General features: G+C 41.7%; 1 protein-coding gene across 1 annotated transcript in view; it reads left to right on the forward strand.

Annotated features, from left to right (window-relative positions):
- The first annotated feature begins 1099 nt into the window (after window positions 1–1099).
- The window catches only part of TMEM50B (transmembrane protein 50B), a 109991-nt gene continuing 84029 nt past the window's right edge, over window positions 1100–27061 (forward strand). The window contains exons 1-2 of the mRNA XM_085621376.1: window positions 1100–1513; window positions 23774–23934. Coding sequence (XP_085477502.1) covers window positions 23836–23934 — 99 coding nt within the window. The 5' untranslated portion in view covers window positions 1100–1513; window positions 23774–23835. The remainder of the gene's footprint in view (window positions 1514–23773; window positions 23935–27061) is intronic.

Consider the following 27061-nt stretch of genomic DNA (forward strand, 5'->3'; position numbering starts at 1 on the left):
ATAAATGGGATCCGATAGGTATCTCATCAGTGGGAGATATGTGGAACACAAGGGGAATGGTCTCATTTGCAGACCTACAGACTGAATATAAACTCGCACAATCCGAAACATTTAGATACCTGCAGATCAGTCACGCCCTTAAAGCAGCTATACCAGAGGGAAGTGTACTTCCTGAAGCATCCCCTCTTGAGGACAGACTAATATTAGATCCCAAGACTAAGAAGGCTATATCCTTAACATACAAAAAAATAATCAATAATCGACCCAACCCGCTAACACACCTGAGACAGACCTGAGTGATTTAGAGGACGATGATTGGTGTGATGATTTGGTTTCCGCAAGGAAAATGGCCATCCCCGTGAGACTGAGGCTAGTCCAACTTAAAACCCCGCACCGAGTTTACCTGGCCGCAAGAGTCCTGGTAAAGGTGGGTAGGAGGGCTGACTCACAGTGCCTTCGGCAATGCCACCAGGAAGGAACCTGTTATAATATAATGTGGGAGTGCCCGGTCGTTCAAACGTCTTGGAAATCAGTCACAGCAGAGATGGTTGGGGAAAAAAACTAAACGCTACCCCAAAATTATGTCTGTTACAACAACAGCCTTGGTGACCAGTTGAGAGCCTAGGCAGACACAACACAATACATACAGCATGCTGAGGCTCTCAACTGGTCACCAAGGCTGTTGCATACAGTGAGGCTATAGCAGTTATTGGAACACATGATCATAATATATTATCCTCATGGGTTTTGGCTTCTTGTAGCGAAAGGTGGATTATAGTTTACTCTCACATAGTTCATTCATCACTACCAGAGTCAGGTTTAGATTTGTGTGACAGAAATACTAGTAAGAAGGCCGCAGTGGGAACTGATCTTTAAAATGAATGGTTATTTAATAGAATTTGGACATGATTGCTAAATACATAGTTGATCTCCTTGAATAGAAGTCAATTGGTGAAATACATTCCCCAGATTTGTTTCCAAAGTCTCACACTTTCTTCCCCGAAAATGTTGCCATTTATGGGCTACAGTAGATCCTTGTCAGTTTTTTATTGGTTAGGTGACTTCTGAAACTGATAGGCTTGGGATATCCACGTTGTTTATTGGCTGAAGTCGTGGTGCACTAAAGGATGCCGGTGCGCACGCCCTGCATCCTCTAGACGTCCCAATCTAATGTCAAAGAGTGACACTTCCCAACGTTTCGCTGGCTGACTTCATACTTCTCCTTCGGGTCTTCACTCTTAAGCAGCTAAAAAGAATTTTGAGACGCCATCCGTCGGCGAGAGCCATCCGGCGAGCACGTATGTGACGTGCTTGTCACCGCCTGCAGCCGTCTCTTGCCCTATCCTGTGCTAGCACCGCGGCTCTGCGCCAGCCCAGACTCCGTCCTGGTGCTTCTTCGAGTGACACTTTGGTTGCGCACAGGACCAGGTAGAGCTTGGTAGCTCTCGACTTGCTTGGCCGTCTACCTTTCCTACAGTTACAGACCTCCGGCTGTGACGCTGCCAGGGGACGGGTGAGTGTGACATTCAGGTGCTTCACCCACGTCACTTATTACCGGTCTTAATGATATGGGCGGTGGACTACGCTGCAGCCTACACATTTATCTGAGTCACTTGTCAGGGAGTTATCAGCTGACTCGATATGTCATCAGGATCACTGCCTTTAACTTTACAAATCATTGTGTGTAAAGTATTTTCTTGGTTTTGAGCTCTTATAGTATCATCTCTTGGACTTAAGGTGGAGTCTGTAAGATGTGGCAGGAGTCTTTGGAAAAACGTGGGCTCTCTTCTCTGTGTGTTCACACATGAGAATCAGTGTTTTCCCCTCTTAAATCGTTGTCTTAATGTTTTTTATGGACGTTACCTTGTCTAGGATGTTTGTTAAATTCAAGCTGTCAAGTTTTTTGTTCTTTTACAACGTTGCCAACTTTCAAGATATCTTCAGTAGTTGTTTTTCTTTTGTTGTCTAACAACATTTTTTTGCTATTTGGTGTACTTTGCACGTAGCCTTCTTAACTTTTTCCCCTTATAAAGTATTCCCACCAAATGTGTTTTCTTTTATTTTTCAACATCTTTGAGATTCCAAAGGTACCCAGTATTTGTGGATTCCATTGGAGCGAATCGGACTCAAATGTAGCTAATTCTTATTTTTTGGTGTTGGAATAACGGGGAAACAGTGCTGTGTAAAAAAGTATATCTTTTACGGGCATAAACAAAATGTTTCCTGTAATAGGATCACCATCTTTCAGGAAAAAGCACATTTGTCTCAAACGTTTTTTACCACAGTTTTTTCATCTTTCTAAGATGTAATTTTTCCTGTTTTGTGTGGTTTCAACCAACATGCAGTTTGTGGTGGAAGCTGGTGTGAAACATATGGATGATCCAAGAAAGCTACACACTCCTGAAAATTAGAGAAAATTCGCAGTTAAGCAAAGAGTCATAGTGCTGATATCAGCAGCCCTCCCCAAACATGATGAGTTATCAGCATGCACTATAATACATAATCACTCCACACAAGGTTTGTTGGAAAACAGTTGCTGCAGGTTTATATCGTACAAGAAGTATGCCAACGTGGTGGGTAAAGTTACGGGCGAGCCCAGGGCAGGCATTGGTGAATGACCTAAGCTGCCCTGCGCTCCTGATGAGCCAAACTGCACCTTTGCCCACCTAAATTGTTGCTACCATTTATCTGGGGGATTTCCCCCGTTAATTACTGTGGATCCCAAGTCCATGACTTAACTCATGCCTTTTAAGGGGCGGAGTGTTGCAAGGCAAGCCCCTGGTTGTTTAGGCATACAACCACCCACGTGCCTCGTCGCACCGGACCCACCGCACCCCACCGTCCAAGACTCCCTGACAACCTGGGCCAACGTGAGCATCGAGGACACGATCAAGATCATGGGCACAATCCACTCCGGATCCCCATCTGACCCTCTCCCACACCACATCTTCAACAAAGCCAGCAAGTCCATCGCACCCCACCTGCGCAACATCATCAACCTCTCCTTCGAGACCGCTACCTTCCCTGAGAACTAGAAGCACGTAGAGATCAACGCCCTACTGAAGAAACCCAAGGCGGATCCGAGCGACCTCAAGAACTTACAGCCCATCTCCCTGCTTCCGTTCCCAGCAAAGGTCATCGAGAAGATAGTTAACATCCAGCTCACCCGTCACCTCGAAGACAACAACATCCTGGACCCCTCCCAATCAGGATTCCGCAGCAACCACAGCACCGAAACCGCCCTCATCGCCGCCCCAGACGACATCAGGATCCTTCTAGACAACGTCGAGACGGCGGCCCTCATCCTCCTGGATCTCTCCGCCGCCTTCGACACCGACTGCCACCACACACTACGTACGTGCCTCCAAGACGCAGGGATCCGGGAGAAGGCCTTGGACTGGACCACCTCCTTCCTCTCCGTCAGAACTCGGAGAGTCCGCCTCCCCCCGTTCCGGTCAGATGCCTCCAAAATCATCTGCGGCGTCCCACAGGGATCCTCCCTCAGCCCCACGCAGTTCAACGTCTACATGGCACCACTAGCACGCATCGCCCGACAGCACGACCTCAACATACTCTCCTACGCTGACGACACGCAGCTGATCCTCTCCCTCACCAAGGACCCTCTCACTGCCAAATCCAACCTCCACCAGAGAATGAAGGCCGTCGCCGACTGGATGAATGAAAGCCGACTTAATCTGAACTCAGACAAGATGGAGATCCTCATCCTCGGGTCCAACCCCTCAGCATGGGACGACTCCTGGTGGCCCGCATCACTGGGGACCCGGCCCCTACCGACCACGCACGCAACCTGAGAGTCATCCTCGACTCGAAACTCACCATGACCAAACAAGTCAACGCAGTCTCCTCCACCTGCTTCAACACCCTCCGCATGCTCCGCAAGATCTACAGATGGACCCCGACAAACACGAGGAAAACAGTCACCCAGGCCCTAGTCAGCAGCAGACTCGACTACGGAAACGCCTCCTACGCCGGAGCCTCGTCCAAGCTCATCAACAGACTACAAAGAATCCAAAACGCCTCTGCACGCCTTATCCTCGACGTCCCGTGCCGCGACCACATCACCCCCCACCTGAGGAACCTACACTGGCTCCCTGTCGACAGAAGGATCTCCTTCAAGCTCCTGATCCACGCACACAAGGCACTCCACAAAACCGGCCCAGCCTACCTCAACAACCGACTCTCCTTCTACGGACCCAACAGGATACTCCGCTCCGCTGACCACACCCTGGCCACGGTCCCGCGCATCCGTAGAACCACTTCCGTAAGCAGATCCTTCTCCCACCGCGCCACCAAGACATGGAACACCCTCCCCCTCTACCAAGGACAAACCGAAGACCTACTGACCTTCAGGAGACAACTCAAGACCTGGCTTTTCGACCAGTAGCAGCAGCAGCCCCCCGGCGCCTTGAAACCCTTGCGGGTAAGTAGCGCGCTTTACAAATTAACTGATTGATTGATTGACCCAAAGGACTAGCGGGGCGACGATGTTTCGCCCAGGGTCCTGCTGTAAAGACTCCTGGGGTTTGGCATAGGACACCCCTGCTGTGCTCCTAGAAATGGTACCCCTGTGTTCCAATCAGCCTCTGGATCGCCCTGTAAATCTGCCATCGCTCTGGATGTGGCAGTGCTCACATCCATGGCGCTGTTTACCTTCTGCGGGAATGTTTGATGTCCTCCCCCGACTTGGCCTCGTGCCAGACCCTTCACAGGGTAATCTCAGACCACCATAACTTGCAGTGCCCCATGCATTTGCTAATCTCGCTCATCGTGGCTTTCATTGCCTGTCATAGCACACAGCGCCCCATAGACGGAAGGTAATTGCCACTGAGGTGAATGACTGTTGGGTGGGGTGGCCCCTCTCCGGCTAATCTCCACTGCAATTTATTGAGGAAGCTGTGCCATCGCATGCCCGGGAACCCCAACCATGCTATCTGTGTGTGGTTGAACTAGTGCCTCCAGGTTCTGGTCATTGCCCATTTTGCCACCCTAGCGATGAATGAGTGGCCGATCACCCACACCTTGAACCTTGACAAAATGAAGTAACGCAAATTTTTACACACCGTGTAATTGTTGTGCACACAATACACTAATATGACTCCTGAACGTCCACAATTTACATCAACAAAACCCCAATGAGAAAAGCTTAAAGAATGCACACAGCAGAGACGGGATGTTAATGGATCACGATAATTTCGTACGAGAAACCGGGGCTCCGGATCATTTATACCTCTTACACGCAGCATTATTACAGTATGTCAGGACACAATGGGCCCCGCAGAGACAAGAGCCAGACACGAATGATCTGGTTAAAACACTTTACTATATGGGGAGGGGCCGACACCTCATTAAATGGCTGTATGTAGGGCTGCGCTCTCATACACAAATAGATCTGCTGCCGCTGCGCACAGCATGGGAGGGTGACATAGGCAGAGCCTTAGAGGACAGGGAATGGGAGAGGGTAGTGGAACACCCGAAGAAGGTATCACGGAATGCAAGGTTCAAGTTCATCCAAACCATGCTCTTACATAGGGCATACCTTACACCGCATAGATTAGACAAGATGTACCCAAATACAGAACATCATTGCCCTAGATGTTGAATAGAAGGAGCGGATCTCATACATATGGTATGGTCCTGTCATAGACTTGGAGGATACTGGGATTCGATTAGACGCCATATGGCGGAGATTACACACAGAGAAGTGCCGGCTACAATAGAGAGCTGTATCCTGGGATTAAGGGTGGGGACCTCAAAATATAAAGTGCTGAACAGGTTTGTGAACCTAGCACTTTTATTGGCAGTGCGAGCAATCACCAAGAGATGGAAATCAAAAACACCGCCTACAATCTATGCATGGCATACTGAGATGGTGAGATGGGGGGAGTGCAGAGAGTGCAGCACTGAGGCGGGAGGAAGCGAGAGGGTTAAGGAGGACTCCTATAGCAACAGAATGGGATGCTCTGCTGGAAGCGGGGTGAGCTTTAGATGTAGATTATCCTGCCACAAACGACAGCACGCAGGGTAGTGGCTGAGACCGAGACACGGGCAGACCAGTACAAAGCGGTAAGAAATGTGTAATGTGTATGATGAGGGAAACAGATGGAGATAGACTGAACAGGATGAGGAGAGATCTGCAAGGACCCAGGGAGACAGGGGAGGGGGGAGGGAATGTTATTATTGTTGTGTATATATTATTTGCCGAATCGTGCATTATGGTAGACAATTGTAGGAGCCGGGAACAGCTATGGGAAGCGGACAAGAAGCTATTTTACAGTGCAAGTTCAGTGTACGAGTTATTATGTAATGTCACGCCAATGTACGAACTGTGTAAACTTGGTAAACTAATAAAATTATGTTTTAAAGCAAAAAAAAGAATGCACACAGCAAGCTAATGACATGCCTCTTTAAACCACACTAATTTACCTTGTTTGCCACCCTTGAGCCTTCTTACTTCTCATGGGCAAATATAACGCTTATAACACTGAGAGTCCCACTGCCCCACCTTCTTGATGCGATCGGAGGGGAGGCCCACCTGAAAGGCTGCTGTTGCCGCTCCAATATGAAAAGAATGGCTGGACTATCATTTGCTCGGCCCAAAGTTTACTGACAACTCTAAACATGACCTCAACACATGCTCAAATTGGTATCTTGTGAGGGGCATGAGGTCCTCATGTAAAAACAGGTAGCCCCCTGTGTTGGTGCTGAGGGCCAAGTAGTTTGAGACCAACTTCTTTTTTTTTTTGCAGAGTTTTATATAGCGCAAACTTGACCCGAATCCAATCGGGTATCAGAGCGCTTTACATAACACCAGTTATGTTACATGAGGACACACATTCATTTTTGGTTTTTTTGTTCGGCACGGGGAGATTAAGTGATTTGCCCAGAATCACAGGATGTTTAGCGTCATTACCGAGACTCGAACCCAGTTCCCCCAGGTCCGAGGTTGAGCGCCCTAACCGTTAGGCCAACTCCTCTCCCCGTGGGCATTACTTCCCGTTGCCCAGGGTCTGGAGCACTATGACTGGGCGGGGGGATGTGCCGGAATGCGGCACAAAGGTGGCTGCCCTCTTACATGGGCGCACCGCAGGCAGCATCATCATTATAGATTCCTCAAGGTTCGCACAAAGAAACCAACTGTTGAAATAATGGCAATGAGTAGGAAAAAACAACCATTTGAGGCAACATTTTCGTCTGTAAGTTGTTGGCACGATGGCCAATTTATGAAAGCAATATACTGTTACTTCCAACAGACCCTTCTGGTTGCCGCAATATATAGTATTTGTAGGTTTCCCAAAAACTCACAATACCCAGGGCCAACAACTGAACTGCACCTTACAATGATTTCTCATTGTTTTCTGACTAGAACAATTCCTATTGTAAAATATAAAAAATGTATATGAAGGAAACCTATGTATTTCTGAAAATGATGACCAGATACAGAGTTTAGGAAAAGTGGTTATTGTACACCTCCGAATTTGTAGTTAACCATACTATGAATTGATCTAGAGGGCATCTTGCAAAATGTCTTCTTTCTTCCACACTGGCTAACGTTTGGAAGCCATTAATGCATTTGGTAATACCAAATGTTCTTCTATTCTGTGACCCACACATCTTTCAATTTATAACAGTATCCAACTTGTGTGTTTAGGCCTAGCACCTGCGACACTAAATGCCCCAGAATGTAACCTGGAAACTTCATGTTTGACCCAGTAGAATCCACACTTTTTGTACACTGTGAAGGGAAACATAATTTACAGCAATGGTTTAACAATGCAGTGCCTTTACTACGCAACCTTTACAATCCCAGGGGTGTGGAATTTAATAAAATATCTACTTGTCCATGGGGCAGGTTGCTTCATAAATCTACTTGTCCTGTATCAAAATCCACTTGTCCCTTTGGTACTATGTAGTGCGGTGACAAATTGCGGTAGCAATCTCATTATATAAGAGCTCTGATATAGACTCTCTGATTATTCTAGGGCTCATACCATAGTAGTGTTTGAATACTTGCAATCCCCTTATGTTGTCACATTTCCACAGATCTACATACTGAGACTGAAGGTAGTGCTAAGCAATAGTTCAAGGGTTAGAATGCCCCTTTGAATCTGTCCAAACCTACTAACTTGCATGTTTTAAGGGTTTTCAACAACTCTTCTCTACCTAATCTTTTCCCATACGGAGAAATGTTGGAAATGTACTCCTGCCAATTGCAGACGTAAACCTTCTTCCAGAGTTGGGAAAAAAGTGGTTGGAGGGAAAGTGACTTTCCAAACACTCAGATTTTCCAATGAGCAAATCTACACATGCATATTTGCTCATGCTAAAATGCAGTTCGCAAATATTTTTAGGAGTACTATTTCTTATCCCACTTCTGTAAATTCTTGGGCATTCACAAATCTGTATAGCTGCTCTTAATGCAAGGACATATACCATGGGTGCACTTTTGAGACTTTCTTTAATAATTGGGCCCCTAATTTGGTCTGGCGTTGACCATGACCTTTTGCGTTTATTAAAATTCTGTCTCTCTCTCTCTCTGTATCAGCTAGCTTCATTGTGAATGACAGCATTCTGCTCTTTCACGAGGAGCATATCGGCAAGCAAAGTAGTTTTATGCACTGACAGTAACTACTGTGGCAGTGCGTGCTTTTTGAGACCAAAAACAAGTTTTACTTTTGCAAATGTTTGTTACAATGGTGAGGGCCTGGAAGCTCTCCCACCAATAAGGTTTTACAAAAACCAGGGCAAAACAATTCACACATTGACAAAACGAAAATGCCGACCACCAATTTCAGACCTACTGTCTTTGCCAATGCTTGTTTATTTTTGTTTCTCATAATCTTATTGAAACTGGTTACACCGATTTTCCATTATGAATATTTTTGGGAAATACTAGCATGCATCAACACGTGTTGCTAAACGATGCTGCAAAGAAATGGTACCTGAAATGTTACATTAGTTTAGTGTAATGGTTTTTTTCCTGCTTTCATTTTTTCTATGAACATTTTATTTTGAAAGCAAAGAATCCTCAATCTTGCTTTCAAGCTTCTGCAAATATTTGCATCAAATCAGAGAGCATTCTGGGAGCATTATACATCGCCTCATATTGCTAAACTATGAAAATGTGTATATACACTTTTATACTGGAACCACTGTCAGTAGTGCAGAAAGAGATTACATTTACTTAGAGTGCTCAATAATAAAGGCTTTCAATTCATTAACCATAAATACAAGTTTGAACAACATTAAAATATGGACAAAAATATTATTGCTATTATTAACTACAGACAGTGCCCTTCCCTGATCCATAATGTGGTACTGCAAACTGGCAGCCAAAGGGTTTGTGCTGCAGGGGGTTGTTCCTACTTGTCCCAAGGACAAAATACACATGAACACTTGTTGCCCTTGACCCCAAACAATATGTCCCGGGAGTCGGGCTATAGGAATTCCACATGCGTGCAATCCAAATCTTTACCACGCGTGGTAAGTATAATGAAGGTACGCGTGTGTGTGTGTGTGTGTGTGTGTGTGTGTGTGTGTGTGTGTGTGTGTGTGTGTGTGTGTATGTAGATATATATCTATCAAGGACGCCACTCCTAAATACCACACACAATTCAGTGTTCCGTTTGCAAAAGAAAACTCACTGGTGCAATGGCCTCAATGCGAAAAGACGTATTTATTTTAGGCAACAAAAGTCCCTACGCGCTTCAGAGTTTGTCACTCCTTGTTCACGGGCAAGGTTCAAAGTGCAAATGCATACTTTTAAAGTAACAGAGTTCATTTCCTGTCAACTTCATAAACATAGTAAACATACTATTTTTGTTTGTGCAGCAAAATAAAGTTGCTGTTCAAAGACAATTCATTACATTTAAACAAAGCAGATTAAATTAAATTGAAATTTAAGACATCATTCATTGCCTAATTTAAGGAATGCAGTGTTGTACATTGTTAATTCATTTTAGAACCCAAATTCAAAATAGATAACTGAATATGAACTAGGTGCATTAACCACAGCGCATTATTGTTCCGCCCAGTCGTTGCGTATTGAAACATAATTTCACCCTAGTGGGGGTATATTATCCGTTGTTAACGTTGCGGCGATTGCTGACAGAAAAAGTACATGCATCTCTAACAGCACCACATTGTTCATCAGTATATGTTGTAAAGCTCAAGTGAGCATACAATTCCAACAATACATTGCATCCTTAAAGAAATCTGCAACATAAAACCTGCTTGTCTGTATTCTGCTTCAGTCCTGCAACAAACCAAATAATATTGATATTAACAAATTGAACTACTGTGTGTTGAACAATAAAAAAAATGTAAAACCTTTAAAAACATGTTTAGACAGATGCAGATATGGTTACATTTTTTTTTTTTATTATAAATAAATGTTTTATTATTTTCCATCTCCACATCATCTCTTACACAGGTGTTGTAAGCATTATTCAGGAAGATTGTGCTCCACCCTTCATCCCTACAAAGTTGTCATATTATGCAACCACAATGATTTACATTATTACCCACAGTCTTGTTGCCTATTATTCGCAAACTTCCGCCCTACCATCCCCCTTAAGCCCTTTTTCCCACAACCCTCCCGAAAGACAGAACTACTATTTCTACCCACCCCTACCCTCCCCACCAGTGTGCTCCCCCCCCCCAGTCGTTAATCTCAATGTGTCTTGATCTATAGGTGTGTGTTCTCTGTGCACTCTTGCAGTTGCTCGGCTTCTCTCCCCCTGCCACCCATCTTCCTCTCCATCGGTTGTGCTTTCTGGTTAAATTATTTTATCTTAAATGAACTGACATTTCTTCATCCAAGTTCAAACCTGTGGGAACTTTCCTCCTGGGCAGTCCTTGCAAACCTCAGACTTTGGCTGAAAACACACACTTGCCTCACATTTCTGTGAGGGGAAAGTTCTGGAATCTGCAGGGATCCACAAATTTCCTACTGCCAACGGTCCCCCCCCATATCTCCTGATAAATAGGTACCTCACTTGTGTGAGTGGGGTCTTGCACCCACTACAGACAAGGGCCCTAAATGCAACATGGACAGATCAATTTTTCCACCCCAAGGCGTCCCTTGTTTGCAATGTTAATGTCTGCCCATTTTAGGCCCTAGCTCAGCTGGCACCCAGGGAAACCTATCAATATTCCTGAAAACTAGACACCCAGGGAGTCCAGGGTGATGTGACTTGCATGCTTCGCATGAGGTTTTCATACACAGAAGTTCTTGCAAATCTCAATCATTGGCTAAAACGCACATTTTCCTCACATATTTGTGCAGGAAATTTCTGGGTTCTGCGGGGAGACACAAATTTCATACCACCCATCGCTCTGCAATATCTCCAAATAAAAATGGTACCTCACTTGTGTGGGTGGGACTAGCGCCTGTGTCAGGAAAGTGGCCTAAAGCACAATCTGGAGACATAAATATTTCCTAAAAAAAAAAAAAAAAAAAAAAGACCTGATTGGCAATGGGGTTAGCTGTTGTATTTGGCCCTGGTCCCGAACTCGACGGCCACCCAGGGAAACCTACCAACCCCAGACATTTCTGAAAACTTGACACCTGCAGGAGACCAGGGTGGTGTGCTCATGTGGATCCCACAACATTTTATTACCCAGAATTCTCTGCAAACTTCAAACTTTGCCTAATGTAGTGCATTTTCCTTGTATTTCATTGATTTTAAACTTCCAGAGTACACAGGGAGCAGCAAACTTCCTACCATCCAGCGTTCCCCCACTTGTCTTGATAAAAACGCTACCCCACTTGTATGGCTGGCTTAGTGCCCGGGACTGGCACAGATCATACCAAATCAATAGGAGTCCCAGGGGGACTAGGGTGTTTACCCAAAATCTATCCCAGGAGGTACTGTGGGGGTAAGATGAAGGGGCTGAGATATTCTCACCGAGTACCAATAAAGTGAAATCAGCCAATCGGCCTTTAAAGGCTGTCCTTTTCTGATTTTAATGTTTGAGGTGGTTGTATAACTGTTGAATACTTTTGTCTCGAAAAATCAGCGGCAAAGGATGTGTGGATGTTGAAGAAAAAAAAAACGCCACACAAAGTATGAAAAATGTATAGACAAAAAGAAAAATGAATCTCTGACACAGGCAACAAGAGGATACATTGATGTCATGGTGAGCATAACCCTAAAATACACCACTTCATTGGATACATCTATATGTTTTCATACACAGAGTTTCTGTGGAGATAACATGGTTGCAACCAAACAAAATCAGCATTAGCATAATATAGGGGCATAATGTGGGATAGCGCACGTTTGACATTCGAAAAGATGCAGAAATGTAAACTTTTGGAGCAAGTAATTGGATTGAGAATTTTACGCTTTTAATGGCAGATATACGAGCTGAACAAGTAATATGTGGCACAGTCTGGTATTATGCTTAAGATTATCAAGAAAACGACAGCTGCTGCTACAGTTACATTAAGGCAAATCATGAAAATTCCACATGGGTTTCTACATGTATGTGTGAGGTGAGTATGTGTTGGATATTGGTTTTTGGGAAAAGATCTTGATGTGATGTATTGTCTTGTGGCTATGAGAATGAGTCCTACAATTTCCAGGAAACTTTTATTGTCTTTGTAATTTAGTTGCTATATCTGTTAGGTTTGAGTTGCATCTCCAGAGGTGTGGTGGGTGGCGCTATGTCTTGCAATTGACAAGTCTCTGAGGGATGTCTTGGTTTATGCTTTTGGATTTCCCTTGCTTGTGTTTGTTTCTTTTGGGAGTTTTTTGATCATATTGGTTGCAAGCTGGGCTCTTTTTGCTTGCAATTCGTACTTCGCTATACGTTTGTTGTGACTAATGAAGGACTATTCTCAGAGGAGGTTTCTTGGTATGTTTCTCCTGTTGCTCCTTTGGTGGCGATAATCAGTTTGGGGTGCCTTTTCTGTACAAGTGGTAGCAGGTAGGTAATCTCTTCTTCTGCCACAAGATTTACTATATTTGTTGTGTCTCACAGTTTGCTATCTTAAAGAAGGTGTCACTATATTTTCTGGTGCCCTCTTGGTTGCATTTATCAGTATGAGAACATCCTTTCCTGTACTTTATCAGGGCACATAAAGCATGCAGACTCGGTTTTGAGGTCAGCTGAAATATCTTTGTTAATGAAACAATTTTCCAGATTTTGGGTATTTGGAAGGAATGTATTCCGTGGACGACTGAGTGAAGGGGGTCTGTTGTTGTCGTTTCACTGAAGTAAATATTTGGACCATCTAATTTTTTTCCAAGTCAGTTTTAATGCAGTGAAAGAGGAGTTCAAATAAGATTAATGCAAGCCCTTTCCAATGGGTCTTCACTTTTCCTTTTTAGTTTATAGTAAAGCAGACTGCTGTCAGCAGTTCGTGAAGAAGGTGAAGTTCCATTAAAGGATACAGAGTTATTTAAATGTGTCTCTCACATTAAAATACAATTTAAAAAAAAATAACCGTAGGAAATGGAGAGCGATGTAGTAAAAATCACAAATGATAAAACAATATAAAAATATTGCAAGTGGAGCTGGATTGGGAGGCTGTTACCTATAGAATTACAGGAAGGTACATTTTTCCTTGCAAAATGTTTACTTTTAAAGTTATCTCAAGGAACACAAGCCCATCTCCATTGCTTTCTAGAGAACACACCATCGTGAAACAAACATCATGCTAACATCTGTTCAAAATGAAAAAGAAATTAACATTTCACCTTAGTACATCAGATTACATCACATAATGATGAGGCATTTATAAAAATTTAGTTTTTAAACATGAATTTAGAAACATTCATGCCATCTTCCTTGACAACAATGTCATTAATGAACTAAGGGTCCGGTCAGTGGTCATGCACATCCTACATGTGGCCTAGATTCTTATTATGCATGGTGCAACATTATTGTCTAATAAATCAAACATGAGCGTTTTTTGTACAACACACGCCCTGAACTCAAATATTTCAATGTACTCTCGTGTTATATTGGAAAAAAAAGGAGGCATAGTGAAATAAAATATTAGCCTAGGACCTAACAGTTTGGTGCATTGGGGAAGCCTTGACTGATCCTAGGTTTTTGGGCTTCACATTGTTCAAATCCGCCAATAGGTGGGTACCACCTACTCCTGCTTTCTGTACATGAACAAATAATGCTTTGTCTCTTATTCTTGGCACTTCAGGTTTAAACATGAGTGGCATGCAGATACCACATGATAGCACGGCTTACCCGGCTCGAGGGTTTAAGAGGACCTTGAGGTGAGACAGGCCTCTGGCTTGAGCCTTCAGTGACTTGTCCAAATCTAATGTATAAACAAGTGTTAACAGAATGCGTAACTGTCATGTTATTTAAATTAAGATACAAGAAATAAAGAGGGCCACTGGTTTCTCCAAAAATATAGATCTCCGAATCCAGATGGTACATTCAAGGAATTCACTAACTTCTCAAAACTATATTGCTCTGATCCTGTTTACACCAATTTTTGTGAATGTTTAAATATAATGTATCATAAAAAATAAAGCATGACTGTCTTACTGCTCTTAGTTTACCTTGAATATATAAACTAAAATGTTGTAAAATGAATGCAACAAAACTATTTTGTTAGGTGCATGAAAGCTAAAATAGATGCATGGCAAAAAAACAAATAGCCCACAAAAAGTGCTAGGTATCATGCTTGACATAAATAGGGCAGCTGTATGTGGTGGCTTGGTAGCGATAACCATCCTGTAAAGTGATATGGGGATATGGGAGTACATACGGATATTACTACAAAATGTAGGATTTGAGAAGAGATTTACCAAATATTTAATCTTGCTCTATACCTATTTATACAAATGGTGTTAACTGCAAGCTAATTTAACTTGAATGTGGCACATATTACGAATGTTCTTTGTCACCTCCGATACTTGCGGTTGCAATGGAGCCATTGGCTAATCGTATCAGCAGTAACTCTCTACGGATTGAGTGGGCTGCAAAGGAAAATTGGATCACATGGTAAGCAGATTATTAGCTACGTTTTCCTTATAATATCAATTACTCAATGGACCACCTATTTACTTTATTGAAGATGTTTTCAGACCTTGTTGTACTCATTCTGAATTACATCAACACCATATCAATCCTTTGGTTTAAGAGCATGATTTAGCTAAAATGAAAAATATGTTGGATTGAATTAGGAGAGAATTGAACATGTAGTTTTCTGTGTTTTGGGGAGAATGTTTGTCTGCCAGAAATATAATTTCAGTGATCATAATTAATGTTGTGAAAACACACATCACTTTAATCTCTTCCCAGATAAGCTAAATACATTTTACACATCTGAATCGAAGCATTGACCAACATGCCATGATGTATGGAACCTTTTGCTTAATATGTTTTAAAGAATTACAAAAATGGTTAAATATTAGAAAATTATCTCATGTCTGTCTATGGGGGTAATTCAGTATAAAATTATCTTGTCTAGAGAAATTAATGTATTTCATCAATTCAGCTCAAACTGATAGTTCCTTATTGAAATTATGGCAATTCATCTTATTGTGAATTTGGCTAAATCTCTGCTCGATCAAAAAGTTGCCACCCTATTTGAAACTAGCGATTACATCTGGTAAATATGTATCTGTTCTATAAATTAGGCAAATGAAATGTTTTTCTGTACCTACAACTATTAAACTGCAACAGTTGGGATTTAACTGGTATGTTCAATTCAATAAATATTTATTCGGATATAAAATATCCATAAAAGTACAGATCCAAATACCAGCTAAAATAATTACATTAAAAAACATTACACAGTATAAAAGCAATAAATATACAGAGACTTGTAATATGTGGCATGGTCAGCAATATAAATGCTCATATTATAAAAGAAACTAAATATGTAAACCAACCACTATTTCAGATCTTATGGCTAAATTGTCCATACCAGTAGCAGCATAGTATAATAAAGTGCAATTATGCAATTAACAAATAGCAGTTTCAGTTAATAAGGGGGCGATAGAGTATAAACGAATAGCAGCATGGTATGTTAAAGTGCAGTGAAATCTAAACAGATAGCAGCATAGATATTAAAGTGCATTCAAGTATAATGTAATCAAGTGAGATCAAATGTGTTTATAGGATACTCATTGAAGCGTGTGAGCGAACTGCCGCCTTCAGGAAAGAACTTACGCTAAAGATTAAATCTACCCTCTTAAGATTAAGAATTTCCATATGGGCCATTCTAAAGTCAACAATGGCAGTTGCCTTGAAAAAAGGAATCAAGAATTGTTTAGTATATTACTGATAAAAGTTACAGAAGAATAAAAAAATGTAACAGTGATTGATTACTCTGATTGCCACAGGGACAGAGCGTTTGCTCAAGGTTGATGTTAAAGCCTATAGGGAAGCACAGTAGATATTTTTAGGTGCTCGCCCTAAGGCGAAAGAGCAAGCTTCTCTCCCAGCGACTTAAGTTCATTAAGAGATAGCTAGATGGTAGATAAGTTTGGGGCAAGTGGCATGCACCAGAGACATATACCTTGTAACTGATGACTTCAAGAGTTCTGTTGCGTGTCTAGAGTCACTGTATTGATCATATAGGGCCTCCTGAAGGGTCATCTTAGTTGTGCCCTCTATTACTTGGATTTAAGAAAATATGAAGAAGATTCACGCTGATCAGACTATTTCTAACAGCAGCAAGCCACGGTATATTCCCACCCTTATCACATTTGAGGCAGTCCACTATGATTTGTCTAATTAGCGTCATTGCCGGAGAACGCAGAATTTTGGGCAATTCTGCGTTCTCCGCGGAACGTGAAATTACCCAAATTCCGCGAGCGGAACGGAATTAACCACCCAGGCCTAAATACTACTACATTTTGCAAAGCCCCAAACTTCGGCGCCATACGTTGCCGTTGGTATGCACTGGGTTTTGTAGATTTTAATTATGGATAGCACTCTCAGTTCTTTTGGGTTGCGGGCGGCACAAAATTGAGTTAGTGGCCTTTAAAAATCTACTCCTGCTGTGCACCAAATGGGCTGCCCAGGAACTGTTGTCTGAGACTATTAGTCTCAAATATGGAAAAGTGTGAGTGCATAAAAGGCGTTCAGATCTTGAGTTGATTGAGTTAATAGAGAGTTTTTTAGGGCCACAACTCATTATAAACGATTTCTTAAAATTAGTGCAAAGATCTAAGTCAGCCATAAAATCGACAAACCCCCTGACTAAAGTGCGTAGTGCATTTGGGATGCGGCCTATTGGGACCGCATCATCCGCATATAGTAGGATGGGGAGTGTATTGCCATTAATTTTCGGTACATCGTTGGTAAGTTCCAACAAAAAATTGTGTAAATCATTGATGTATAGAATAAACAAGAATGGGGCCAGTACGCACCCCTGCCTAACCCCTCTCCCAATATTGATGTTTCCTGAGACCTCCCCGTCCTTGCCGATCCTCACCCCTGCTTTTAAGTCCCAGTGCAAATAAGCTAAAAAATGAACAAAAACCTCATCCAGCCCATTCTTTAATAGGATTGACCATAGACGTGACCCGTTTACAAAATCGAAGTCTGAGGAGAGGTCCATAAAAGCCAAGTAAATGGGAGATTGCCGAGCTATGATATATTTACCAGCAATCAGGTTGAAATTTATGCATTGTTCAACCTTTCCCAATTTACTTCTAAAACCTAACTGGCATTCGTTTAAAATCTGTTCCTCCTCAGCCCATGATCTAATTTTGTTAAACAGGATCCTCCCAAGTATCTTAAGTGTGTTGTCAATCAGGGAGATTGGTATATAGCAGCTAGGGTTGGATCGGTCCCCTTTTTTAAAAATTCGGACAATAATACTGGTAGACCATGTGCTAGGCATTGGAGTATTTGTTAGGTTATTAAAAACATTAAGTAAAAGGGGTGCCCAGAACTCCGGTTTGTACTTGATGAGGTCAATGGTAAGCCCGTCGGGACCTTATTACCTAAGCTTTGATTAATTGCGTCCTCGACTTCTGAGACTGATATCTGGATTTGTGATACATCGTGGGAATCAAAGGGGTCCTCACTCTGGGAAGGGGCTGTATACATTTTAGAAAAGTGATCTTACCAGGCTTCACTTGTTATGTTACAGCTTAAAGGAGTGAGTGTAAGACCATGGATCTCATTACTTTGAGTGCTGCCCAAAAACTGTTTCCATTATTAAGACTGGCGGCACAAGCAAGCTTATCCCAGCGTTCTTTTAAGATCTCCTCTTTACGCTGCCTCACCGCTTGTTTATAATGTTGTCTCAGGGTTCCAACGCGAGTTGCATCCCTAGGTACCGCTGCAAGTGCTACACAAAGCTCACTATTTGCTCGTGAACAAGCGTTATTAAACTATTTAGGGTTCTGGTTATTATTAAGTGCAGACCTCGAGATCAGCCGTTTAATACCAGCACATAGATGTCCAAAAGCATTTGCCGCCTCTGGGTTGGGGGTCATTAGACGACAAACAAATCTCAATAGAAGATAAATATGCTGTTATCATTTTGAAAAACAGTTTGCCGTTATCAATGCCCTTCCAGATTACTCTCAAGTTATCCGTCGAGGGCATTAGATTACTAGCACCCGACTCTTTAATGAAAACAGGTCTAGGGGCAGACCTAATTATAATTGAAATTGGATTGTGGTCGGCGTGCACAGTGGATAAGACCTCCGCTTCTAATAAAAAATCTTCTAACGAGGCAGAGATAAAAATGTAATCTATTGTCGAGGCACAACCACGACCCCTGTAAGTTGGAATAGGAAAGCTGTCATTATAATGTACTTCAGCAATGTCCATCACATTCCCTAAATTGTGATTAGACCGATGATCCAGCAGTTCTTTCCCTCTTTTACATGTGTATGCATCTGAAGTAGGAACAGAAACTAAATCATTTTCCCTCACCATCCTAGCATTAAAATCACCAATCAGGCCAATTCCTGCAAATTTATGAATTTATTTGATTTTGTAAGACAAAGACTAAGTTAAACAGATTAATAAAATTCATATTTGGCGCAGTCAAAAAATCATTATTATAAAAATTAATAAAGCAAATTGATGGCCCTTGTGTATAAATGACAGCTTGATAATTATCATTGTTTGTGGAAAGAGTTTTTGCGCTACCACCTGAAGAAATGTAGAAAGTCCGCCAGATGGGCAACCTTGTTTGGGGTTGGGTACAATAATATTAAAACAGTCAAACCCCTCTAGGTATAAATCCCTTGTTGCCCAAGTTTCTTGGAACATGAGAATATCATATTTTTTAACTAAATTTACCCACTCTTCAGAACTTATTTTAGAAGCTAAACCAGCAATATTCCAGCTTAGCAAGTGCAAATTTGAGTCATATAGTTCTGAGGTGTCATGTTCTATAGAATTGGGCATGGGTCTCGAGGGAATGTGCTCAGATGATGTTCGAATAAGCGGCAGTCAATCCAAACTGTCAAAGCCAGACAAAGTGGAAAATCTGTTATGCGCTGTGGGCAGGGGGATGGCAAATGTGTTTGGCCCCGGGGTTGGTTTATAAAAAAAAGCCCTGGGGTAATGACCAAATAAGGGTGGGAAAGGTGCTGTTAAGTTCCTGTGTCATTAATCTTGAGCTCACCAGTGATGGACGGCGAAAGTTAATAACAAAGCAATCTCCCTCTATGTTCTTAGGTGAGGAGCCAACCCACCCTACCCTGTGCACCATTATGGTGTCACTGATGTTTGCCACCCTAAGCCCTTTGTGTTTAATAAGCCAATCTGCAATTTTATTTCACAATTGGTCGCTAGTCTCGATTTGATTTTTTTCTTAAGGGAGGAACACCTGCTAGGAATAAGACCTAGGGGCAAGCTGCCTGGGGCAGGCTAAGATTTTCCTTGTTGGCCACAACAGACTCACTGACATTATTTCCAATAGGGGGTGTCGCGCTCTGATTATTACAAACTAGAGTGGCGTTGTTTACCAGGTTTGTAGTGGCAACATGTGCGGCTGGGTGAACTGGTGCCTGTGCGCTGTTAGTATCACCAGTCAGTGATTTATTCTGTGCGGGGATGGATTTAGGTATAAAAGATTGCTTTACTTTACAACAAGTATCACAGACACTGGTAGTACTAGTAGTGGAAGGATGTGTAGAATTTGAGTTTTGCTGTTGCTTGTTAGAGCTAGTTACACTAGAGGGCTGCAATTTGGTGATCCCCCATTGTTGTGGGATCAGTTTAGGCGTGTTAGTATGTGAACTTGGTTTGTTAGTTAGTGACTCCAAACGATCTAAGTGCTTCCAAAGAGCAGTAAAATTCTTATCAACAAGGGTTCTAATGCGCTCATACACAGTGTCCACTATAATGTCAATTGCGGTATCGCCAAGTCTAAAGCAAGTTGAAGGACCTATCATAGGCTCAGTCAGAGTGTGGGTAGAGTGATTTAATGTTACAGATGATGTAAAGTCAGCAGTGACATTGGCGTTGGTAGTTATCGTGTCCGCAGGGGTCACTGTGCCTTGGATCCAAGAACTCAAGGCAGTGGTTGTTTTCTCTTGGAGCTCATATGTTTGGTCAATTTCCTTTTTCTTTTTGCCCCGGTGACTACTGGGCTCGGAGAAACATTCATGTTTGGAACAATGTCTTTGTTACATATCACTCCTGAAAGGTCCACAACAGCCCCAGTACCCTCGCTGCCCTGATTACTTTCCTTATTGCAACCAATTTCCAAAACTTGTGAGTCCCTGTTGGAGGTGGATGGTAAGTTCGCTGTCAGGGGGGGCTGATACAGTCACCTTCCACAGCAAAAGGAGCAATCTGGGGGCTTGCCAATCCCAGGGACAAACGCCTCTCAGTTAACTCTATCTCAGTGGCAACAATATTAATTGCTCTTTCAGCATACTATCTATGGAGGTAGAGGTACGGGAACTTGGTATAGTGGTACGTTTCCCCATAACATAGTGTTCCTGCACTCTTAGTAATAGAATATATGTCTCGTCACAATGGAGTTCGAAGGATGATGCTTGTCAGAGGGGTGGCCCTGCCCGGCCTCCTCCAGCCCAGGCACGCCCGCGCGCGTCCCGCGGTGCGGGAGCCCTGTGCCTCTTTTGTGCGCCTCCCGGCACTAACTGGTGGCGTAGGCGGCGTGCGTGCCGCTTGGGGTGCTGGGAGTTGTGGTCTCTGGCCTCTGCCCTCCTTTCACGAGACCAGCGAGTCACCCCCAATGACTCTGGCAGCGAGAAACCAACTGGTGGCAACTTAAGGTCAGGTAAATTAGGCTCCTGGTATGTAATTAATAACCTTACAAACTCAGAATGGATCGAAAAGGGTATGGTTAAAAGCTGCGAGTGTGTCTATTGTATGTTTGAGGATTGATCTAAAACAGGTTAATTCTGGCATTCTTTCAGTGCTAATTCTATAAAAAAACGTGATTGAGTATCCATGGGTATTTTTAGTACCTCACCCTACTTTTTTAAATAGGATAATGGAATCTGCTGCTATTGTTATATTAACAATTTGAACTTTCTATGGGAATTAAAAACAAAAATTTAGAGCATGTGTTATTGTCAAAATAACTATGATGATGAGATTTTTCATAATTGAAAATCTGCCTCGCAGAGCAAATTAGATTGTGTTAAAAATACTTCATGCAGGCAAGTGTTTTTAAATGTTTAATGTGCAAATGCGAACTTAGGAGAGGATCTACGGTTTATTGTAGTAGTCATTTTGCAAATACCTGAATAAATGAAATACCCATAGCTGTTGCCACCATTTTACTTCCCGACACTCAGTTCCTTATTGCCATATGAAATGTCTTTCCAAGTTAAATGTAGAGCACCCTGTTACCGTATGGTCAGCAGTAATTTATAAATGCAGGAATGTATTTATCATAGCTTTTAATACTTTGGGTGGGAGTAAAACATTAAAAGTAACATAACAAGTATTTGTAAAGTGATTGTTCACCCCTAGGAGTGTCTTCACCCTAAAACAGATGTTTATTGTCCACTTAATGACACTCTACAATATTACCTAATACTATCAACTTTGACTATTGAATCTGTTCAGTTTGCATTTATCATTGTGCCATGTCCTGCAATATTGATTAAAATCTTAGTCATTATACCTTGTGAGGTAACCAATCGGACCTGTATAACATGACCAATTTTCTTTATGTTAAATAAACAGATTGATTAAAATCTTAGTCATTGTCAAGAATTTTCTTGAATGTTGGCAATCCTTTTGCTCTACATAAGTTACTAAAGACATGTTATTGCCCAATTAGTACTGCAGTGCTAAAATTAGGACAGAAACACATGCGCACTATTTAATATGAAACCATACACACTGTATAATAAAAAAATGGCCATAAATATGAGATGCCTATCTTCACAAAAAAGCATACATTTTCTAAATGCTTTTGTTATGTTGAAATAGAAAAAGTATAATGAGATAATTTAGAGCTTGGTGGAAGCAGGATATCTGCCAAAAATTGCTATAGGTCTTGTTTGCCTCAGTACTGTATACCTGGCTATATACTCTAAATAGAGCGGACAGTACATTGCAAATCATTTTTTGTCCAGCATCTGTAAAGCGCTAAATAATCCCCTAAAATAGTTATTGGTGTCTGGTTCTTTAACAAGTACATATGTAACTAGAGGGATATATATAGTTGTAGTCAAGATCTCTACCAACCTACCTTTAATTCTTAATTTGTCTGTACACTTGAATGAAAGTATTGCTGTCTTTTTTAATGATGCCGACACCCTTAAAAGTCCTATAATTTCCTGTTCTATTGAATTTGTACCTTCCATTAATCGAGTAACTCCAGTTATTAGTAAGTCCTACTTGGAAAAAACTGCTTTTGCTAATTCATTCTGCACCGATTCAAACAAACCTTACTGTTGATAAAACTGACCAGCATAAAATAAAAAGGCACAGCTATGCAGAATCTTTTTCCGATACCCTCACGCCGAGTAACAAGCATTCCGAAAACTAATATACCCATTTTTGATGGATAAACATTCAAAAATATACACATTGCAGTATATGGTGGAAATCATATTGGAATAATGTAATATTCATGTAGCCTGGCCATAGTATTGGATTCTATACAGTGAATGATTAACTATGAAAAAAACTGTTGAGGATAGTAAGTACACATTCTTTAAAAGACTTGCTCTTAGCCTTTGTTGTAGAGACCAGCATTCAATGAGCCGGGTGCTCACTATGAAATGCACTCTTATTTGTGTACGCGTTCCTCAATTTGTATCTTTTTTTTAATGTACTTTAGGAAGGAATTAAGAATATGAAATAGTGATTAGAGTCGATTCTGTAACTATTGTGTAGCTTCTTGGCACATTTTAACACAGTGTAAATAATATGTACAGTTATGTTTGGGAGGGCATCTCTTATGATGTATGATAACTGTAAATGTTCCTCTCTTGCTTCAGCCTGTCTCTTTGAGATACTACTGTACTCCGCAGTTACTGATGGTCTCATATTTTGTAGCTGTATGTTGAGTAACGTGTGTAATTTGGCACTCTGGTTTTCAAGCATCCACATTAATATATTTGGACTAGTGTCTGTCATACACTTTTCCGCCGGGCCAAAGATGTATATATTTCCTGAACATCTATGAATCATTATGTATTATTTGCATTGCATGCATAATACCACATGTTAGCTAAGTCACTGTCCTAACGAGCCCATCAGGGATCTCTTAAACATCAGTACTTACCTGTAACTATTATCGAAGAACAGACTTTTCCGACGTTTGTCTACATACCTTCACTTTCTACCCTTTTATTTTATGTTTAAGGGTCTAGGATTAATGAGCCCTACATGTACAGGTGAAGAAAATAAAACTGAGCAGAAAGTGAAATGGCAGGATTCCTAGATAACTTTCGGTGGCCAGAATGTGAATGTGTCGATTGGGGTGAAAAAAGAAACACAATTGCTTCTGTGATAGCAGGTATTTTGGTAAGTGTTCCAGTAATTTATGTTTTCTTTTTAGACTTAAGTTTTGGTACTATCTACTGTGTGCGACACTAAGCAAAGGTAAAAGCTAGACCAACAGGGGACCAGTAATGATTTCCCAGCAGTGCAAAAAGCATGATACCTGCTATCAAGAAACGTGGCTTCCTAAATGTGGGGAATAACTCGTTCAGCAGGTACATATAGTGGCGGACATTCCGTCAAGGTTTGATTCACCTGGTACAGTGGTTATGGCTCCATCCACCTTTTTTTTTGTTTTATCCATTTTTTAAAACATGTTATTTGCTGAAATATAAAGCATGTCAGAAGCACAGTTGTTTACATTTGAAAGTCATTTTGTGATACGTTTTTAAAACCAGGGACTTGATTGCAGGTGTGCTTAATTTCCATTTGGTAGGTATTTTTCACGTGTGAAACTTGGCTCTCTAAAGTCCGCTTCCCATTATGCGTGGATTTGGTTACAAAAGGATTTAAAATATTTCGCAGACTGGCCTAGTGGAGATGCGTCTTCTGTATAATTTCTCTACCACTCTGATATTGTTTACCAAATAGATCTTAGTATAAAAAATGTCACCTTTTTAAGCAAGTAAGTGTATGGTCTACATCCCCAAACAGTGGCACTGTGAAATTGATGAAAGATTTAGCTATCCTTATGCTAAAGTTTTATCCCTGTAATTTGACTTCATCATTAAATCAACCCTTACAATTTTACTAAACCATAATGTTCTTGTTATGTCTCATCACCTCTGCTTTAGGCATGCCCTCTTAGTAAGGATGTAGACCTCAGTTGTCTCCTACGCAAGCGTATAGCTGGCATCACTGAAGCTCAGAGTAATTTGTATCCCTACAAAAGAAAAACAACCGAATTTGAAGAGATTTGAGAAAAATACATGTCTCTCCCTGATGGCAATTGGAAAGAAGGTGGATAAAAGGCTACATGGCAGCTTCCCAGGATGTCCACTTTTTTGAACTAGCACTGTACAAAACACAAATTAAAGCTGCAGAAGCATTCTATATCGCAAACAGTCTTTTGACCTCACCCAGTAAGCTCTTCAGAATGAAAACTAAATTAGACGCTCCCTCTGTTCTTTAATCTACACTTCTTTCCCTCCAAGAAACTGTGTAAGAGGTCTTGACTATCTTTTTGAAGATACATTTGCTTAGATTAAACACTAAGTTGAACAAGAATGCAATCCCCACCACATGAAAGCCCACCAAATTCACTAATATCAGGATTCATGTGTGCAAGGACAGCTTCCATTCAATTATTGACTTCTCTTATGAATTATTTTTAGGTCTCGCCTAGGCAGCGCTTGCGCTATCTCTTTGAGACGTGCTGTATTCAGGATATGGGCATTAAGCAACACCCATCTTTCTAAGTGGCTCCTTTTAGTGTCCTTTGTAAATGGCTGCTAATCATTGGTTAATATGGTTACATTTCCCCAGCACTCTTTTTTGTTTATGCCTTTTTAGGCTCCGAAACTCACTCACGCCCAAGCTTGCTCCCTCTCCTCGTTCTCCTGAAAGCTGCTTTTTACATTTGCTATCACTTGCTCCTCCTCCGTGGCTACAGCTGTTGCCTCCTTCTCTCTCTTGAGCGGGAGAATGGAGGCGTTCGCGGTGCAGCTAATACCAAGGACATACAAAAACCTCTTTGAAGTCTGTGTACTTTTCCTTGCTCCAAGGCTGTTGTAAACAGTGCCATCTTTTTGGAAGGTTCCCTTCTGTAAACAGGTCTGTAATTATTGGTGTTATGTCACCTGAATACGTATTTTATCCACGTTTTTGAAAGCCAAAAAAGCTTGGATATTCTCGAAACGGAGCCGAACCCTTTCTTAGGAACATCTGCAAAATCGTTTTATATATACATTTTATAGCAAATGAATCGCGCCGCTTGCTGTCATCAATGTTATTTGGCATGTTTTTTGGTTTGCTCATTTATATACATTTTACCGTGTTGCATATGTGCTCTATTGACTCCCCTTCTGCTTTTTTGACTTTGCTTGTCTTTTTTTGTGCATTTTTATAGGCACAACATTGTTTTCTTAGGGTGCCTGTTCCCTTCTCCCAAGACCCTCCCGCTTTGCAGCTTGACCCCTCCCCCACCACCTCCCTAATTGCTGCTTGACCTTTCCTGGTTTCAGGTGATTGCAATTACACCACGGCACTCTAGCAGCTCAGTTGCCTTGCTGCATGTTAACAAGCAGGCTGTGCGCACTACTAAAAAGAGGGTGGTCACTGACTAATTTGGATGTTACAAAAACAATGACTCTCATAACTGAATGTCATTGTACCGCACATCGGGGTATGTTATCGACTCCACTGACAATGTACATGTACTTTTTACCGAATCTTAAAGAGCTCAGCTCTATTTTTGAATTAAATGTTATATTAGCTAATCTTAGCTGTAGCTTAAGCTTTGCAGTTATCAAAGTGAGTTTCAAAACATGATACCTCCATCTCTGGAGGACGGGCAACAAATTGTACATGCATTATCGTCCTTTAAAAAAATCACAAAAAAATCATTGGGTTAAAGTAATGTTTTGGAGTTTCTGTTGTGGCTTTATTAATGTGTTTTCTTCAAAACATGTTAAACAGTAAATCACGTATCGGAATGTCCGACAGTGATATGCCAAATTTAAAACCATCTCTGTGGTTGTACGTATTCTAAATTTGGCCCACCTTACCTAAAAGACCCAGCGAAGCGCAGCTGTTCTGAGGGCTTTAGCAATAAAATCTCTCAAACACTTCGCTGGTGCACCCTGGAGATGCCTGCAGCAGTCTGCACATGCTCAAGTGACTTCAACATACAGACGATCTACTCAAGTGTTCTCTAAAGAAGCTGCGCACCACTCCTCCTGAAACGCTTCAGACATTCTTCGTTTGTTCGGATGTGAAACGTCACCGGGGTCAAAGACAGCTTTTGTCCCGTTATAATGCCCTGGACTAGCATGAAATGACTCGCAGTAAACCTAAAGTAAACTGTTTTTCAGGTCTGAGTGGTATTCTTTTCTCTGTCAGGGTAGCTCAGCGGCTGCATGCATTAACCATACCCTTTGATCGCCTACACCATGTCTCTTTAAAAGGATTCATTTTAGAGCCCACCCCATCC

This window comes from Triturus cristatus, chromosome 8, assembly GCF_964204655.1.
Source record: "Triturus cristatus chromosome 8, aTriCri1.1, whole genome shotgun sequence".
In the NCBI taxonomy this organism is placed as follows: Eukaryota; Metazoa; Chordata; class Amphibia; order Caudata; family Salamandridae; genus Triturus; species Triturus cristatus.